This window comes from Sinohyriopsis cumingii, chromosome 13, assembly GCF_028554795.1.
Source record: "Sinohyriopsis cumingii isolate HCF-2022 chromosome 13, ASM2855479v2, whole genome shotgun sequence".
Lineage (NCBI taxonomy): Eukaryota > Metazoa > Mollusca > Bivalvia > Unionida > Unionidae > Sinohyriopsis > Sinohyriopsis cumingii.
In genome coordinates this window covers 17,476,223-17,496,941 of record NC_142973.1, presented here as the reverse complement: position 1 = coordinate 17,496,941, position 20,719 = coordinate 17,476,223, and the positions used below count along the sequence as shown (strand labels likewise).

General features: G+C 36.8%; 2 protein-coding genes across 5 annotated transcripts in view; one reads left to right on the top strand and one right to left on the bottom strand.

The window, feature by feature from the left end:
* LOC149784996 (doublecortin domain-containing protein 1-like) overlaps window positions 1-216 on the bottom strand; it is a 159,056-nt gene extending 158,840 nt beyond the window's left edge. The window contains exon 1 of the mRNA XM_089978689.1: window positions 138-216. The gene's annotated coding sequence lies outside the window, so the exon portion shown is untranslated. The remainder of the gene's footprint in view (window positions 1-137) is intronic.
* A 194-nt stretch (window positions 217-410) lies between these two features.
* LOC149784995 (AP-2 complex subunit alpha-2-like) overlaps window positions 411-20,719 on the top strand; it is a 100,877-nt gene continuing 80,568 nt past the window's right edge. For all 4 annotated transcript variants that reach the window (XM_089978688.1, XM_089978687.1, XM_089978686.1 and 1 more), the window contains exons 1-2: window positions 411-536; window positions 7,105-7,199. In XM_089978688.1, the coding sequence (XP_089834814.1) occupies window positions 7,136-7,199 (64 nt within the window). In that variant the 5' untranslated portion in view covers window positions 411-536; window positions 7,105-7,135. The remainder of the gene's footprint in view (window positions 537-7,104; window positions 7,200-20,719) is intronic.

Sequence of the window (20,719 nt, the reverse complement as noted above, 5' to 3'; positions counted from 1 at the left end):
GTAGCCATTGTACAACGGGAACCTGCTGCAAGCACCTGCACAAACACAGACTGGTGGAATAACGTCACTTTGCCGTGTCTCCAACAAAGAGACTGTTAATTATTGATGTAAAATCACCGAAAAGCTTTTAAACTTACCTTAAATTGTCTATGCTATACAAAAAATACACTTTTATAAATCATTGGGCTAAACAAGGTTTACCGCTGGCAGCCATTTTGAAATATTTGGAATCTCCTTGGAGATGACGTCAAACTTACGCCGATGTAAAGGCCGTCTTTATTTGCTTTGCAATTTAAATTATACAATTTACGTATTTATTACATTTCATTATTAGATTTAATATTTTTTAAAAATAAATTTATAATGATCAATTTTAATTTTATGTTAAGTGGGTGTACGCTGTAGCCTCGTTTTGCTCCACGAAATCCATATTGCAAATGGCGACCTTCTTCGGATGATGATACACCTACTATAGTCGAATTTGAGTGCATAATCGCATTATTTTCCTCTATCATCTCAACATTGAGCCGATTTAGGTTGGTATTTATGAAAACATATTGCATATACTAGAATATATTCATAAGCGTTGATAATATTAGCCTGAGATGATTTCGGCATTCTTGAAAAGTACACAGTGATGATGCTCCTTGCATTTTATTCATTTATTTACAGTTCAACCATTTGCAGAGTGAGGATTGCATAAGTAAGGGATAATTCATAAACATATAATCCTGCCTTTTGTCTCAAACATTTACCTTAATATATGGAACACATTTCTTTCTCAACCTGTCCAAATCTCTATTTATCAATGGGCCCCTCCCCCTTTTTCCATTCTTGCACCTCGGTGCAAAATCACTTTGCGGTAGCCTATCTGACCACTTCATCCAAGTAAACAAAATTTAAACTGAAGATTCAAATTAGAATTCTTTTTATAAAAAAATAGGTGAAGTGGATGAAACTGCCTTGAGATAAAACATGTTTCTCTCTGCTTAGCCACATCATATTAGCATAGTTATGCCAGGCTGCAAGGGGAAATTATGTTTTAGTATGTTTAGTAATGCATTAAAAGACAGTCCATTAAAAGACAATCAGCAGTGTTTATTTTCAAGTAAAAAGTTAGACTTGCTTTACAGAATTGCCATAATTCAATATCTGTACTGGACCAGCAACTGGGGGCCCGAGTAGTCCTACAGGTAAGACCTTGTTGCTGATATTTATGTTTTGGGCATGAGGGTCTTACTGCCTAACTGACAGCGCTGTGTAGTGTGTTTTGATGTTGACTAACATGGTAACAAAAGTCAAATTTTCAGGAATATTTCACACAACTGGCAACTAAAATAATGGTGCTTTTCTACAAAGTAAAGTCATAATGTTTTAGTCAGACTTTACTTACTCTGATGTCTTTTCTCAAATAAATTCAAATTCTTACGAAAGAAATGGACCGGTTTTGAAGTTTTGTTGGCCTACATTTCAGTTAACTAGAAAGCAACGAAAGCCAGGAATGCCGAAATCAGGTTAAGTTAAAATATTTTTTTTAACGAAACAAATAAAAATACATTATGCCTATTGGAACTGTAAAGTAACGTTTTGTTTCGTTCAACAAACTTATCTGCCACATGAACCTGCTTAATCATACTTCGCCATACCTCGACTACCGACGCATTGCAACAAATTCAAATATATGTCATAGAACATGAAAATGTGTCCATTTGCTAGTGTCATATTTTTGTTCCTCTATAGAGATCCCTAGTCTCTGTTTAATCTGTGATGGAGGTGATCAGTGTAGGCTTTTATGTTCTATTCGGGCACTGTTTATTTCTTAAGGCTTCCTGGTGGAAAATGGACATTAGAGATTTTCAGTTTCTTTCCAACTCTCTTTGAAACTAAAAGCACATGGTTCAAGCTGTTGCTTCCTCATTGACCCTTAAACATCCTTGCTTGGAGCATGCCATGAAGGTGACATTTTGTTGATCACATACCAACTTCTACTACAACTTTTGCTCTTAAGCACGACAGCAACTGCATTTTTTCTCTGGGACCCATAGTTGCAGGACATCATGTGGCCCAGAGAAATACCAGCATTTTTAGTAAAGTAGATCAATCCCTCAAATGTTGAGTGGCCATTTTTAAGTTTTTTATCAGTTTAAACAAATAAGCCTACTCACCTGACAAATTCGTCTGCATAATAGTGACAGATTATGTATTGTTACTATGGAAAGGTAGTTTGGTGAAAGAATAAGCAAATTTTAGTTTGCAGTACTTACCCATCCCTATTGCTAGATGCTGTCGTCCCACCCCTCTGATGTCTGGGTGTGGTCAGCATCTGTGAAAAAGATGAATGTTCTCCACATAGGCATACAATGTGCACAAGAGGACCTTGTCTTCTTGACAGTTCTCCAGTCTGTAGGAGGTTGTATTCACATCAGATGGGCAACATTTTTTTAGTACAAAAATAGAGTGTGCTAAGCAGTACAGACTTGTAAGTATTGCTTAATTAAAATTATTTTGCCCCCCACTGTTACTTCCCATTTTCATGTACTGTGATAGAATGAATCTATATTTTAATTCACATGCTCTTCTTATTTATGCATGCTGCAGAATTTACACTCTTTGAAAGACATTGACCCTCCACTACAGGGGTAAAAAAAAAAAATTGAAAATCCATGGTTGTCTATGAGCAACTAGCTTTGAAAATCTGGTTGCCCAGCTGATTTTCCAGTTGCTCACTGAATTAGTGCAGATGCCAACAAGATTGCCATAATCAAAATTATCCAACAACTTATAATATGTATAAGTGTAATATATATATATATATATATATATTCCTAACTGCACACAGTGCTTGTGACACAGCAGCATTTCTGCAAATTTAATAGTGGCATACAAGTTTACATGCTTATTTAATCTACTTAAGAGCAGCTGATTGAATAGAATCAAACAATTTCCTTTTCTACTGTTGTCTTTTTGTTGTTATCAGCTTTCTACAAGTTTTCCACCACTGACCAAAATCTTTTCTGCATATTTTATATATATACGAGTTTACATCATTATGGTTTAGGTTATCGTTAATCACATAGGACTTTCGCTTAGCTGTAACCTAACAAGCCAGTGTAATATGCAACAACTATTCTGATGGGTTTGATTAGCCAGATTCCTTTTGCTACAATTAGATGATGGAAGCAAATGTTCTGTGCTCTGCAGAGTGCTCATTCCTTAAACAGGCCAATCAAGAGGGAGTAATACTATATCATGGGGACTTTAAGTTTGTTTAGAAATATACTACTATTACAGGTTGGTTTATTGACAAATGACAAAAATTCACAAGTCATGTTTATTTAAAGGTTGACTCTGAGGGCATGTAGCAACAAACTGATCACTTGATTAGATTCTGAGTAATTGACACATGAGGATTAGTGTAGCTTCTTACTGAAGGCAATCACCCAAAACTCAAATATGAAATTACAAGGCGATACCCTGCTCTAGGTACATGGAGGGACCATTTAATGATCTTGTTTGTTGCTGTCAATTATATACATTCCATTATATTTTTGAAGATATTTTGAAATAATACTTGAGGTTGCCAATTAGGCTTTAACATTGGTAGAATGGTTGCCTTGAATAAATATTTTTTACTTGTCCTCCTGAGCAGTGGATTTTACCCCATCACTGGCAGGTTTGTTAGTCAACTCAAACTTATCCCTTCAAAACTATGATTGTTTTGTAAAGACTTAACCCTTGCTTCCATATCTTTTGACCACACCAGAAGCTTTGTCTTGGATAGATCCTTGATGGTAATGGCTCTCCGACGGGCAAATGTCACTTGGGCGTATGCATTTGACTTTTATGCCCATTTAGTGTATATATGGTTATACAATGTGTGTTGTAATAGTTTCCAAGTTTCTTCTGGCTAAATCCCTGGGGTTAGGGATGCATGTTGGTTGCGTGTATATTGTCATGCCTAAAAAGGTGTATATATGGTTATTATTGTATGATGTGGATCTTGTAATGTTTGGGTGAAGTGAATTCTTTTGCCAATCACAATATGACACCCCCTCTGAATATTGAGAAGTAAATATAGAATATAGAATGTTCACACTTTGTAATGTTCAAAATGCTTAAACTGCTAATGAAATGCAACTATGAGAATATTAAAAGGTTTCTTTCTTGCATCACCACATTTGCTGTATCGAAAAAATTGCACCATCAGAAAGAGTTATAGTAAACAAAAAAAATCAGTATTCATTGTAGAAGTCAGCTTTTCTTATGTTATGAAATGAAATATTAGTTGCTGCTGGTTATACTCTGAAATTTAAATTTTTCACTGGTTTTCATTATGATTTATGCATATAGTGGTATAATGTCTTGCATGTATGATCATCAAATTATTACCAAATTGACTACAAAGCATAAAAATCTCTGACTTTTCACCTTCTGCCAGGAAGGGAAAATTGACACAAAAGTTCATGTTCACTTTGATTATTAATGCATTGTATTGAAATGGGGTATTGGAACAGCATGGATTCAATACAAGCCAAAGTGAATCTCATTGTTTGGGTGTTTACATAAAGTGACAGACTCTAGGACAACTGTTTTGCCCCAGTCGCCCCTTTGTGTGGACCCTGGATCATAGAAGCTCAGCAATTCATGGTTATCTACTGTATGAGCATCGCATTATTTTCTGCTATGATATAATGCTTCATTTGTCTTATTTCACAGAGATACATTTATGTACATGGTTGTGATATGATACTTATCACAATAATTGGGTGGCAATATAATATGTACTTGGATATCTTTCATACAGTTAGCAGTCATGCATATGTTGACACTTTGGTCATTGATTGTGTACATTGATTCTCAGTCATGTGAGACTTAAAAGCTGTGTAATTTCAAATTTATATAAAATAAATCCCAATCAAACCCTAGCCCTAGCTTCTGGTCTTCTGGTATCTCAAATGGTGCATAAAAAGTTCAAGGACATTACACACTGACATGTGGACAGACAATAAGAATATTCTTATGGTTATGAGCGGGAGGTGGGTGGGTAAAAAAGTTAATTGTTTGAGTATATAGTAATTCATTTTCTTCAAAACTCTTCAATATACCAACAATATCAAATCAATAAAGAGAATGTCACAAAGGTTAGATTTCATAGACAGTAATGTTATATTACAATGTCTGCCAATGAGAAAGTTTATACTCTTTAGCAGAGGCTGGTCAAAACATTAACTGAACTTTAATCTTATCTTACGAAGGCATATTCTAATTCTTTGGGGGAGATGGAAGGTAGTAAATGATCCACTGGTCCATAGGTATGGGCAGAGATTTGCTACGTACAAGAAGAGCTATGGGCTGACATATGCATTCATACAAGAAGAGGTATGGGCTGGCATTTGCATGCATACAAGAAGATGTATGGGCTGACATTTGCTTGCATGCGAGAAGAGGTATCGGCTGACATTTGCATGCGTACAAGATGTATGTGCTGACATTTGCATGCATACAAGATGTATGGACTGACATTTGCATGCATATGAGAAGATGTATGGGATGACATTTGCATGCATATGAGAAGATGTATGGGCTGGCATTTGCATGCATATGAGAAGATGTATGGGCTGGCATTTGCATGCGTACAAGATGTATGGGCTGACATTTGCATGCATACAAGATGTATGGACTGACATTTGCATGCATATGAGAAGATGTAGGGGATGACATTTGCATGCATATGAGAAGATGTAAGGGCTGGCATTTGCATGCATATGAGAAGATGTATGGGCTGGCATTTGCATGCGTACAAGATGTATGGGCTGACATTTGCATGCATACAAGATGTATGGACTGACATTTGCATGCGTACAAGATGTATGGGCTGGCATTTGCATGCGTACAAGATGTATGGGCTGACATTTGCATGCATATGAGAAGATGTATGGTCTGGCATTTGCATGCGTACAATATGTATGGGCTGACATTTGCATGCATATGAGAAGATGTATGGGCTGGCATTTGCATGCATATGAGAAGATGTATGGGCTGGCATTTGCATGCATACGAGAAGAGGTATGGACTGACATTTGCATGCATGCAAGAAACGGTATGGGCTGACATTTGCATGCATACAAGAAGAGGTATGGGGTGATATTTTGCATGCATACAAGAAGATGTATGGGATGACATTTGCATGCATACAAGAAGAGGTATGGGCTGACATTTGCATGCGTATGAGAAGAGGAATGGACTGACATTTGCATGCATACGAGAAGAGGTATGGACTGACATTTGCATGCATGCAAGAAACGGTATGGGCTGACATTTGCATGCATACAAGAAGAGGTATGGGGTGATATTTTGCATGCATACAAGAAGATGTATGGGATGACATTTGCATGCGTACAAGAAGAGGTATGGGCTGACATTTGCATGCATATGAGAAGAGGTATGGACTGACATTTGCATGTATACAAGAAGAGGTATGGGCTGACATTTGCATGTATACAAGAAGATGTATGGGATGACATTTGCATGCATACAAGAAGAGGTATGGGCTGACATTTGCATGCATACGAGAAGAGGTATGGACTGACATTTGCATGTATACAAGAAGAGGTATGGGGTGATATTTTGCATGCATACAAGAAGATGTATGGGATGACATTTGCATGCATACAAGAAGAGGTATGGGCTGACATTTGCATGCATATGAGAAGATGTATGGGCTGGCATTTGCATGCATACGAGAAGAGGTATGGACTGACATTTGCATGCATACAAGAAGAGGTATGGGGTGATATTTTGCATGCATACAAGAAGAGGTATGGGATGACATTTGCATGCATACGAGAAGAGGTATGGGCTGGCATTTGCATGCATACAAGAAGAGGTATGTGCTGACATTTGCATGTATACAAGAAGAGGTATGGGCTGATATTTTGCATGCATACAAGAAGATGTATGGGATGACGTTTGCATGCATAAGATAAGAGATATGAGCTGATATTTGCATGCATACAAGAAGAGGTATGGGCAGACATTTGCATGTGTACAAGAAGATGATAGCCATTAAAGTAGCACTTGAGATTCTAAATTTTGTCTTTTCAGCGTTTGTAGGTAGCGAGACAGGAGCAGCAAGATGCCAGCTGTCAAGGGAGATGGCATGCGAGGACTGGCTGTCTTCATCTCAGACATTAGGAACTGTAAGTTGCTTTAAATCAGAAGAAACATACATCCCCACATCTGTTCCAAACCTTGCCCCCTTTGGCGCTGAAGTCTTTTCCTATGCAGTTAATACAGATCATGTGATATCTGCAACTGTTACTCATTTTTATGCCCCACAATGATCATTGTTGGTTCATATAATGTTACCCTTGACCATCCCATTATACCTTGGCCAATTTTTTCATTTTGGTCATTTGCTAGGTACTTTGGTAGTTATACTGTGAACACATTCAGGTGTGGAACCTTTCTGGTTTTAGTCAGAATTTTGATTTTTATAATGCAGACCAGTTTTCCTATTTTTGTTTTAAAAAAATTTAAAAATCTGAATATTTTTTCCAGGATATAATTTGAATGGGAAAGAAAGTAACAAAACACTGAGATACCATATACTGAAAGTTCACCATGCACATGGGAATTTTTCATGGTTTAATTATTTTTGTGCACATTTTGTTGCAGTATTGAGTTATGTCTCACACACTGCAAAACTTTTGAAATAATTTCATGACTTCTATGAATTTAAATTCATTGAAAGAGGAAATGTATGGGCATCACTGAATTTGACTAGTCAGTATAAATTTTGTTTCAAGTGCCCTACAGATGCATGGAAAATTTTCGGTTTTTTTGTTGTTGGAAGAGTGAGGCTGGTCCCATCACTGCACATTTCATGTATGTTTTATCACGTTGTGAATTCATTATAATTCAATTAGGTACAGAACCCCAACAATAAATTTTCTGTCTGTGAAAACAAAAGAACCTCATCTTCAGTTCAAGAGTAAATAAATTCAACTTTGCAAACTAAGCATTATGTTTCAGCTACACCACTCCATATCATGTTGGCAGTGTTGCCAATCCACTTGAAAAAATAGAAAATATCACTCAAGATCTGTAATAAAAACACAGCATGCGATGATATAATTTCTCGCGAAAATATACATGTATGGAGTAGAATGTAAAGGGCAGGGTTTTATTTCCTCTGGAGGTTAATGTTTTGTCTTGAGGGTGTTTATCCTTAGATGGGCGGTTAAAGATGTAGATTAATCAAATTCCTTTCAGTGAAACTTCACACACTTATTCATCCCAAAGTCTAGTGCCAGAAAATGGTGCTGCTCAGATACCCAGTATGGCCACCACAACAGCCATCTTGAAAATATTGTTCTCACTACTTTGGAGTAAATGATCATATATCAGTATAGGTATTTTCTCCTTTGAATACAATCCTCAAGTACACTAACTTTAGGAATAGACGCCTGCTACTCCCTGAATCTAGACCTCCAGAAAGACTGAAGTGGTCTTTTTTGTCTATATCACAAGACAAAGGACTTTAACTTTAAGTCATTACTTCCGCTTACCACTATTAGGCATCGCCAGTTTTTAAGCTTTGCTTTCAAAGAACAACATCATACATGCCAACCATTACGCTTGTGGCATAATCATTTTGCTTTTTTTCACTAAATTACGCCTTCCGCGTGAATGTATTCGGATTACACGTTTTTGGTATATCCTCCTCCCAAAAAAGCAAGTTAGAGCAAAAATGTTTTTCAAATAATTTCACATATGGAGTAGAAAAGATGAAAAATTGATTCAGAGATGAATACATGAACAACAGCGTTCCATTCTATGGCAACTTTACAGTCCTTGCAGGCTGCGTGGAAAGGATTTTAATATTGGTCATGGTGGTAAAACAAAGGAACCTTGAATTACTTCGTTTTACTAACTCCAGTACTAAGGTAACTTTTTATAAATGCAGAGGCGTTATGTACCAAGTTCTTAAAAGAACACAGACTACCCCTAGTGGTAGAAGACTACATTGGTCATTTGTTCAAACGGATGTTTCCTGATTCCAAAGTTGCAGAAATATGCATGTGCAAGAACAAAATCATCTAACATTGTTAGGTATTTAGCAGAATATACTTCACTTAAAATTGCAGAAGTCATGAAAATTGGACCGTTTAGTGTTGCAATAGACAGGAGTACTGATTATGACAACAAAAAGTTGTACCTAGTCTGTGTAAGAGACTTTGACAACGAAAAGGGCAAAGTCAGAGTGCTCTTCCTTCATTACAAGAATTAACAGTAGATTCCACTCGAAAAACAATTTTTTATTTGCTTCGCAATGCTTTGAATAAATATAAGTTGGCAGAACTGTATGGGGCTTTCAGCTGATGCTGCATCAGTGATGACTGGGATTCATAAAGGAGTTGCATTCTATATTTTGAAAAATGTCTCCATCATTGTTCATATCAGGCTGTCTCTGTCATATGATGCACCTTGTTGCGGGAAAGGGTGCTGATAAATTAGAAGGAGAACTCCTGAAGTATCAAGTTGACACTCTACCTGACAATGTACTTCATGGAGACAGAATTTATTTTTTCATCTTATTTGCCAGCTAAAAGACCCAATGTCTGGAAGACATACATTTTCTCTTCTTTGTCAGGTTATGAAAGGAATATTGGCTCTTTACCATTATAATACTGACTGCGAGAGATTGTTCAGCATTGTTAACAAAAGTAAAACTGAACTCAGATCCATGCTCTGTAATAAACCCAGCACTTAGTGCTCTACTGGTGTGCAAAAGATTTATAGTCTCAGCTGGTACAAAGTGTTTTGAAATGCAATATGAGAGTCTGTTGCTTTTTAAAGCTCAAATTGTTATATACGAAAACTTGGAGCAGTAATTGATGTTAAAAGTCCAAAGGGATAAATAAATCATTTTGTACATATGCTCATTGAATTTTTATCATGTTATATGTGGATTACTCATTTTCTGCTTGGATTATTCTTTTTGTCCACTTGGATTACACTTTTTCCTCACCAGGGGTTGGCATGTATGCAACCTAGTGCAGAATAAGCTTCCAAGTTGTCTTTGTGTTAAATTCAAACCATCCATTAAAATTTTGGATTTGTTTGGAATTATATTAATTCATGAACAGGTGGGATACTTTATTAGATATTTTGTGAAATTTATCACTTGCTCAGACTTGGTCATTTTATACCTCATTTTATAACACACTATCATTGCATGTTGATTTTCAAGTGTTCACACACGCTGTCTTCACTTTACACACCATTATTAGTGGGTGTTATTTAGCACATTATTAACACACTGACGTGTTAATTTATTTATTGTTTCTATTATTTAATAGTTTCAGATGGCTTCAAATCGCAATAAATGCAAGATATACAAAATGAGAGAAGACAAGAGTTCTGCCTCGTGTGTACCAAAAGTTTTTTTCCCCGCTTGCAGTGGATAATTTGTGGTCCAAGAACACCTAGTCAGCCATTCAGCAAAAAGCTGCAAAAGGCAAAGCTAAAGGGGGAAAATCATGAATAAAATAAGTATTCATCTGAATACAGAATCATTTGTGAGCCTTGTTGGGTGTGATAATAGGTTAACACATATGTACACTAGGACTGTGCCTTTCATTACTATGACATAAGCATATTTGGGAGAGACAGAATCAGACATGTTACAATTGTAGTTGGATAAGCCAGTCTTTCAGCAACTTGTGCAGGAGACACCAGTGCTATTCATGACTTCGGCCTAAATTTTACCTCTCTTTCCATCTTTCACTCCCACAGTTAATTTGGATACAATGAGGGATTGCTTCCCCATCTTTAGGTAGTCCAGTTGGCTTAAATTCCCATGCAAGTCTGCGCTTGGCCTTTGGGCCTGTAAGATCGGGGCCATGTGGTATTTTTCAGATACAATATGTAATACTGTCTCACCATCCAGAGCCATACAGTCTGTCCAGCCAGACCGATTATTTCATTATTATTTGTTTTATAACAATGACTAGGTCAGAAACATAAACCTAATAGTATAAAGGTATTTTGTTGTGAGAGTTATAACAAGGTTGTTTATGTGGCAAGTGAATTTGAACTTCAATACAAAAACAAAAAGAAACCAGATAAGAAGTAACTTGCAATTTATAGAATAAAACAATCACACAAACATAAAACTTGAAAAACTAACACTGATAAAACTTATGGTTTGCCAATTCAAGATATAAATGAATTAAAATATATTAAGCTAGTCTTTTAACTTATGTTCAGTGATGCAGGTCGCCATTACTAGGTTTCAGTAAATAACTTAAAAATAACTTAAAAAAATTTAATATCGATAGCCCAGTAATAATTAAAATTAATAATATGCATGCTTTAAGACTAAAATTAGACATCTCTGTATGCTGGCTGCAACTAATACTGAAAGAATAGTTGAGGTAGGTTGTATTTAAGCAACAGTAACATTTCTCCCTTCTCGCCAAGTAATAATCCGAAAAAATCTTGCCTGCACCACCAAACAGCTGCTCGCTCAGAATGCTTGAAGCTGGTGCAGACAAATACCGTCAAGCTAATTTGGCCAAGTAGGAGAACTGAAACCTGTGAGTGCTCCACCAGCCATATATGTCTTCTTCACATGGCATCAGAGGACTGGCCAGATACAATTCAAGCATCGTGTCAATGGCATCATCCAAGTGGGTTGTTTCATTGACAGTATGGAGATGTTCGCACAGGCCACAGAAAACAAATCCCAGAGATGCAATGCTGATGGTCCAGTGGCGTTTGTTTCAGTTCCAGTTTTTCTTCGTTTGATTGGGGGTTCCTCCTGCTTATGATGCATTCTGCTCTAAGCCATTCTTTGGATCTGGTCACAAGTAATTCTTCGCTGAATAGGTGATGTTTGAATCATGGATCCAAGATGGTGGCCATGACCAGCTTCTTGTTGCTGGCAACGTCAGCAAAGCGTGTGTTTAGTGACATCAACATATCACAGTGCATTGTCTGAATACCTTGACTCAATTCATGTTCTCTAGCCTGCAACATTCGGAGCATTTTCAGCATAGGAAGAGTGATGGATGTCAATTTCAGCCAGATGCATTGCTTTAACCATGTTTGCACCTCTATCACGCAGAAGAACATGGATCTGAGTTTTGGGAATGTTGCGTTCCTCACATAATTTGTCCAGTTTGCTCGCCAAATATTCTCCTGTATGTGATTCATCGAGAGGCATTGCTGCTAAAATTACCTGTTTCCTCTGAAAGTCTTTCGTCAGCCAGTGTGCCAAAAGAGTCAACAAGGTTATGCCAATGGACGGGTCTGACCACACATCAGATGTCAAACTAAGGTCAGATTGGACAGAAAATAAATCACACACCTTGCTTTTTATCACCTTATGTATGTCAAAGATGTGGAAAAGTACATTCATCTTGGAATTTTGTAGCACGGTTCTGCCTTGGCCATCAGACGGCAACATCCGTTGTCTTCAACAACGGAACATGTTTGCACTTACACTGCCATGAGCTCTACAATAGCTTTGCGCCAATGAATAGCTCTCGAATGCAAATGGCTGCATGGCGTCAATAGTCAGAGTATGAGGAGTTGCTGAAGCTACTGAGGTTAACTGCACAACTTTTTTTTATTATCTGCCAGAAACAGGCCATGTTCAACGATGTGCATGCAGTGCAGGTGCTGGACAAGATTAGTTTTTAGAATCCTTTCCACCTCTGGAAATGCATGCTTTGCAAAGTTACAATTTGCTTTGGACTTGTGAACTGCATTTACTTTAAAGTAATTCCAGACTAAACTTGAGTGTTTCGAGTTCGAAATTATGCATAATCTTGGTAGTATATTTAATAGTGTACAGTTGCTAGTCAATATTAATAATCCATTCGATTCACTGTCTTGAAACAATGCTTTACATCAAGTAAGATACCACCGAGTTGTTCACGTGGCTGGATGGATATGCACGCACCATGCTGCGGGTCACGCGCTGAAGCAGCTCAGCAGCTAGAGTATCCAGGGGTAACGTCGCTGGTGCTGGCATGACAATATTAATGCTGCATAATATTTGTATGTCAGTGTTCAGCTGCTTCAGCATCCGACCGCTATTCATTGATTAGCAGCATTGCAGTACTGGCTAAAGAACAGATTAACTATAGTGAGTCATAGTTTTGTAGTAGTTGGAAATTTTGCTAGCTATCTAATCTGCCTAGCTCTCTGCTAATGTGTATGCTGAAAGTTCAACAGCCACACAAGGCCTCGTTCGTTGGTTGGCTGCTGTGATTGGGATGAGTGCATGAATGGTATTGTTAATTTGTTGTGTGCAGACAAAAAGTGGTAGTTTACAGCAAGTGTGTTAAAAAGTATTTACTTTTAAGAATATATTGTCTTTCAATTAAACCCCAAAACAAATGTTTATTCCTTAATTTCCACTATTTAATTCTGACTTAAAATTCCAGCCATGCTGAGATGAATGTTATGATTGAATTTATATTTTGGAAATTTGTTTACACTGGCAACGATTATTTCTGCCGATACCAACTATACCAATTGTTCTAATAATCATCCTGATTATGAGTTAGCCGTTTAATCATTACAACTTTAATTAATATATATATATATATATATATATATATATATATATATATAGGATGGGAATATTAGTGAAATATCTGTTGGTATAGCCAAGCCAGTGGTTACACATACAGATCAGAACATGAACAGTAGCAGTAGATCCAGAGATGCAGAAGCTGACAAGACTGACTTAAACACATCTGACGTGTCCGCCCAGGTGTGACAAAATCACTTGGCAAAGAAGGCTTTCCTGATTTTCACTGATTACCCACAGGGCTTTATATGTTGTGGCTAATTTTGGAATGGTGGCATTGAGTCATTTTTGCCTCAGAGCATGGAAGCAGACAAGGACTAAGAGTATTCACACATTGTGTATGGAGGTATTTGTGAGTACCAGCCATACTCTAGTCTAGCCATAGAGAGGACAGCATTAAGTTTTAAGGCTACCATTTTGGAGATATACCAAGTATTGCAGGCTTTGGAATGCCCTCCGCCCCCTACAACCATGCATGACTTTGAAGTCAATGCAGAAGAATCTGCTTCCCCAATCAACAGAACTTACAAGATTACCAATCAGCTGTGCAAACTTAACCATGACCTGGGTTACAGTAAAGCTTTTTTTCTCGGAAAGACAGGTGCCAGCCATGTTTTCATCTGGTGCATGACTCATCCACCACCTACCATACTGAATTTCAATCATTTGATAAGAATGTAACAGCAATTAACTTGTCTGCCCTACTATTTTATTAAGTGGGCAAGAATGTGTTTCTCACCTCATCAATGCTGGTTCAAAATATTGTTGCCAAACTTGTTGCTGGATCTGGCCGTATTGGTGATTTTCTGACTGGCAGAACAAATCAGCCAGCCAACATGCATGGAAGTTGATGTCCTGAATTTCTCAGGTCATTAACAGAGCAGCTTACCATACAATGGCTTATGTGTCGACAGCCAATGTTGATAAATTGCAGTGCATGTATTATGTGCCATATCGCTAAAACCTCAACATTCCCTGGCCATTTGGCTCACCATTAATGTTTTGGGGCAAAATTGAGGAAGTTTGGAGGCTGGCATCTCAGGAACTACATCTATATCCTTGTTTAGGAACCAGCTGTTCCAGAAACAATGGAGGGACGACATTAGAGCTAGGCATATGGGATCTTCAATACCCCAAGGTTACTTCAGATTTCAACCTAGTGCCAGTAGTGCCCCAGGTGGTAGAGTGGTCTAAGTCACACATCACTGACATCTGACCTCAGTCCACATGTGTTCGAGTCTCAGGCTCTGCCAGTGTGGATATGTGAGAAAGCTTGCAATCAGCTTCCCCAGTGGTTCTTCCCCGGGTTACCCAGTGTTTTGTTTCCACCAGATATACAAGCCTTGAAAACTACAAACAACTCTCAATAAAGGCATGAAAACAGTATATCTCTCTCAGGCCCTGTCTTCAGGGCTTAGGGTTATACACTCTGTGTACTCTGACACATCAAAGTTGCCTCACAAGAATTTCACCTCATGAAATTTGAGTAATCTCTGAGTCTCATGTTCAAACACGTTTCAGTTTTTAGCATAACAGAAGCTATTGGGTGGCATGCAAAGTCAACCATCTCAAGTGTTTTTTATCTCAGAGATTTAACTTTGCAGAGACAAATTCTAAATGGGTGGATCCTGTGGCTGCAACCCAGACAACCACTTGACCCAATTAAACCTACAGTCTCTTACTTTGCTGGATTTGCCAGTGAGTCCCACCACCTATTACCTATTCTCCAAATGTTGATGTGTTTGGAGGATGTATTCAAAGGAGAAAGCAAATTTTTGATTAAATTCTATTTGAGAATACTTACCTGGTCAGATTAATTGAAGTACCCTCCCAACCAGCCCACTATCCAAGCATCCTTGTTGGTATTTTGCTCAGTATAAAAACTGGTGACATCTGTGCAAGTGGTATTGCCTTTTATCTTTGAATTTGACAGAGGAGGTGTGTTTTAGTCTTTTAGTAGGACTAGATTCGGGAGGTAGCAGACTTATATTCTTAAAGTAGTCTGACAAGTATTCTCGAAGAAACATTATTTACTATACAGCTTGCTTTCATTAAAAGACTGTCTTACTGTTTATTTGATCCAAAATGAAATGGTGCCAATCTGTCATCCAGTATGGCTGCCACTGCAGACTTCTTGAAAATTGTTATGGCTGATCCTCCTAAGGGACGTTGGGGAAGGGGTTGGCAAATATTATCAATATGTGGAAACGGATCGTGAAGCTCAGAAAATCTGTTATTTATGGTCACAGCCAAAATATGATGGGAACCACTGTTCTATACATGCAGGTTTTTCTAATGCCTTTTCATGCATTACAGTAAATGCAATTGGTATATTCTGTACTTTCAGGTTTTTCTAATGCTTATTTATGCTCTACACTCTGTTGGTACTGAATAAGTTCTAATCTGACATCCAGTATGGCCACTGTGGCAGCCATATGAAAAATGTTTGGAATAACTCTGCCTAAACAGGAAGTCATATTACTAAGAATAGAAGAAACTTAAATTGACTCTCCAAAACTTTTCAGTAGAATTTGACTAAACTTAATGGAAAGCATGGTGGGATGATAAACCTTGGATGCTTTACAAATGATGGCAGTCCACCACCATAGTTGATGTTATTGCTAAAACACTACCAGATCTACTGATTATGTTCTTGAAGATATGACCAAATTTTCTGACTGGATTATAATCAGGGACACCTTAAATAAACATTAGACAGTATTTTACAAAATATGAGTAATAAATACAGGATAGATTTTTCTTTTACAGTATAGATAAAATATTTACATATTTGCTTCCATTTTATGTCATGTTATTCTACTTGGGACAGTGTGATGACATATTAACAGACTTTATCTATCACCCAAATCAGCATACTGTATTTCACCAAGATCAACAGACTTTGTAATTTAATTTAAATACATGCATTAGAGTACTTTAATGTTACAAAAGTGTTAAAATGTGAATTGCACTCCACAAATTTTGAGAAGTATTGTACCTTAAATTTGTTTATATTGCCTCTGATAATAAATCTATCCCATGACATGACAGAAGTGAATAAAAGTATTGACATCACTAGATCTGTGCTCCAGTAGTCCTGCATATACAAAGCACATGACAAATAGTTTGATATTATGTTTCATTTCATACACATAACATACTTTGGTTAATTGATCAAATAAGTTCTGTAAATAGAGAAAGAAGTGGGTTTTTTTCACTTGGTATTACATTATCATAATTCTGTTTTTACATATGAAAGAATTGCTTGTCAAACAAAAATACACACCTAGATATCTTGCATCATTATCAGTACCATGGTAATAGTCAGGGCTAGAAATATTTTTTAATTTCCTTTCCACTTCCATCACAGAAGAACCAAAAGCTGGATTTTGGTTTCAAGAGCTCATGGTTCTGTTGCAAAAACTCGTTTTCATGTCTGAAATAACAATGTCCAAATTTGTTCATTGAAAGAAATGCACCCATTCACTAATTAAGCTTTATCATAGGACAAAAAGACAGGAAAAAGATCACTATATTGGCACTGTAACCATCATCTTTAATGAATCAGATACCATTAGGAAGAAAACAGTTTGTACCAAAATACTTGAATTCTTTGTCTTGTTCAGTCTTAACAATAAATTTATGTAGGTTATGTATGTGGTTAACATAATTATGAGTTGAAATTATATTGTTTTAAATGTGTGATTTAGTTCACAGACAAGCATATATATAATCCACCCACACCTGGCACCAAATTTTATAAATGCTGTTGTTATTGATTAAACAAAACAACTTTCATCTTAACAGTATGTATAGGTTGTATTAAATGTCATATATAAAATAATTGATCATTATAAAATAAGAATAAAATTTAACTCCTGTATACTGGAACTAAGATAATATGTGTGCCATATTTTCTGCCATAATTTTAGAAGATTAACTCGCATATTTGTTTCCATAGCAATTTCATCATAGTCACCAGCCTTTACAAACAGATTCAAATAGTCGAGGGACTCTTGAAGTTCTTCAGCAGGTGCCCATATACCAGTTATAGACGTGAAACTATTGCTCTTCTCCATTACATCACCAGCTTCCCACTCCTATAAAATACCTTTGTCACGAACATCTCCATCATCTACCTTGTGAACATCTGCTTCATCAAACCCCTCAAATTGACTCTCACTATCATCACACACAATCTCGCCCATGAAATTGTCCTAGTCATATTGCACAGTTGCCGTATTATTGATATCCATGTTGGTTGATAACCAAATTTACCAGCAAATTTGTTACTTTTATTCTTTATTTTGTTGTGTATGAATCAGACAGAGATAATAAGTGAGATAATTATTGATCATATTGTACTTGATTGGTGGAGATGTAACACCTGTTTATGTAATGGTAAAAAAAAAAACATTTTTGGGGCTGCTTGATACAGAAGACGATGTATTGTGACCATATAAGTAAAGTTACCAAATATTCATGGCTTCCTCACTAGCAAGGTTAAATGAAAGTAAGATTTGGAATATAAAATTCACTAGTGCAGGTGGACGAGATATTCAGCATGTTAATGTTTTCATTTTATAATTTAAGTGTCAATCAAAGGAAAAGGTAATAGTGCAATGTAGGCAACAAAGTTGACATGGCAAAACTGACAAAGCATTTTATCTCATTTTTTTAACCCTACTAATGCATTATGTACTGTCTAGTATTTTCTTTGTCCTTCTGAAATATCATATATCACTGAAATTTGGAAGACAGGAAGACAGTGACCCCTGCCCTTGCCTTTGGATCCAAGGTGCAGAATTGTGTACAGCCTCAAAATACGTTATATGAACATGATTCTGCAGATGCAAGACGAAACTCTTGGAGGTTTTTGTAATTTTCGCCTGAAAATCAAATAGGAAACACATTTTGAAAGCTATTTCTGAATAGATCCGAAAACAGCAAATCCCAGGTGATCTTTCAATAACATACTGCCTAGTTGTGTTAGAAACATAATTTTTCATTGGCTATTTGGCTCACACATGAGCAGAAGGGTAAACGTTGGATTTTTTTTAATTTAAAAATTTGTTAAACGGATCCTGTATTTTTTTATCGAGACCACTCTTTATTCCAAATGGCCATCTTATCCTCCTTTCTGCAAAGGTTCATCTGTCTGTCTGCAGTTCATACCGGTTTGCCTTAGATCTGAGACCAAAAAGTCTAAAATCCAGACACAAAATTGGATTCCGACCACTGGCGAATTTTGGTTAGAAAAAAGTCGGGTCCAAAAAATTTTTTTTTTATCTGTATTTTGTAGTGCAACTAGATATTCCAGATTATTTGGTATCATTGTAGAGCTACATCTGACTACCTTTCTATAATACCACCCACTTTAGTGTATCATGCATGACCGTGATGCTTCAGAACTCAGCAGTAGGCTACTATCTCCTGCCACGTTAACTCATCGCTAGGGGTTAATGTTAATGAAAACAGCACAAGTCCTCAAATTTTTTACGTTCAGAAATGAGGTTTTTTTCTCAGTGAGATCCATTTGCAGTTGATTACAATTTTGGTGATATGTAGTGCCAACTTGAGTACAAAAGGAACATGCATTTTTGCAACAAAACTAAATTTCCATTTATTGTTATACAAGTCGCATTTCATTGAAGCATGGCACTCATTGATCTTGCCTTTACCCAGTTGTGTATAGAATCTTCGTTATGGGCTTCTTCATCAGTATGGAATCTGTGTACAAGTAATTTGCATAGATCTTTCTTTTGTTCCACAGCCAGGAAGCCATGGTAGCTCATAATCCAAGGTTGTGGATTTGATACCCAACCAGACCTGTCTAGGTCAGTTGCCTGTGTACGTTTTTGTGAAAGGCACTTAGCCACTAATGTGTTAAAACCAACAAAAACCAAAAAGACATCCCCCCAGTGATGTTTATGCAGGCAGCCAGATCCTGATATTGATTGGAACTGCTTAATTGTATTTGTGCTGTCATTTATCATCAGTTTAGGTGACAGAAGACAATATGTTATTTAATGACAAATTAATGGCTAAAGTAAAGTTTCTGATCTAATTGATGCTCTATTTTTTGGGACACTCTTAAGTGTCAATAATGATTTGTCCGATGAAAAAGGAATATGCCAATAGATGAGATCCATCCAGTACATTGTATATGACCTTTAACTCAAGTAACAGCTGTTTAATTGTTAATTGATTGATATGAATTTGTGATGTGGTACATGTATGTTCATTACTTCATGGCCTTTGGCTAAAGACTAAAGTATAGTACTCTCTCTCTCTCTCTCTCTCACACACACACACACACACACACACACACACACACATCTCATCTCATCTCATCTCATCTCATCTCTATTGCTGACTTCTTTAAAAAAGATCTTGCCACTTCCAGGCCTCCTTGAGGAAAATACTTATGTCAGTAGAAAGATCTTGATTCCATATTGATTTCTTTGTTACATCAAGAGAATAGCTCCTTTTTTATTTGCTAGTGAAATTGAAGCCTTGGCTGTGAAAGATTTATTATAGTCAATATGTTGAAGCTGATGATGGCTTTATAAGTTCAGGGTTCAAAATTTCTTGACTGCGGCTCATTTTAAGAGCACAATAGTTGCCAACATTTTTAAAAGGAAGAAATGATAGAAAGGTTCATTAATAAGGACATTCCACAGAATGCTGTGTTAAACCTGTGAATGGTTTTCAGTAGGAAAGGCATGAGTCTAATCTTGTGTTTATAGACATCAGTAGTAGCATTTGTTACTAGGGCTTCAATGACTTTATCTGATAAACAACAATTCCCTGTTCCCACCACCACTTTGAGGACCGGTCAAGTAAACCAAAACTGATTCCTAGTTTGATCATGATACAGTTGAAATAATAATCTGATCACACTTCACAAACACAAGTATTTTATGCTCATTGTCTTTGGTACGGAAGTATTAAATAGCACCAGTAAGTAAAATCATTTGATATTTTAGCAGATGAATTGCTTTACATCTCTGTAAGAATACTGCATCGAGTAAATAAATCAGTCTGCATTGGAATGCACTTCTTCTAGTTGGTCCTAAATGAAAATGGTGCCAATCATACAGCATGGTT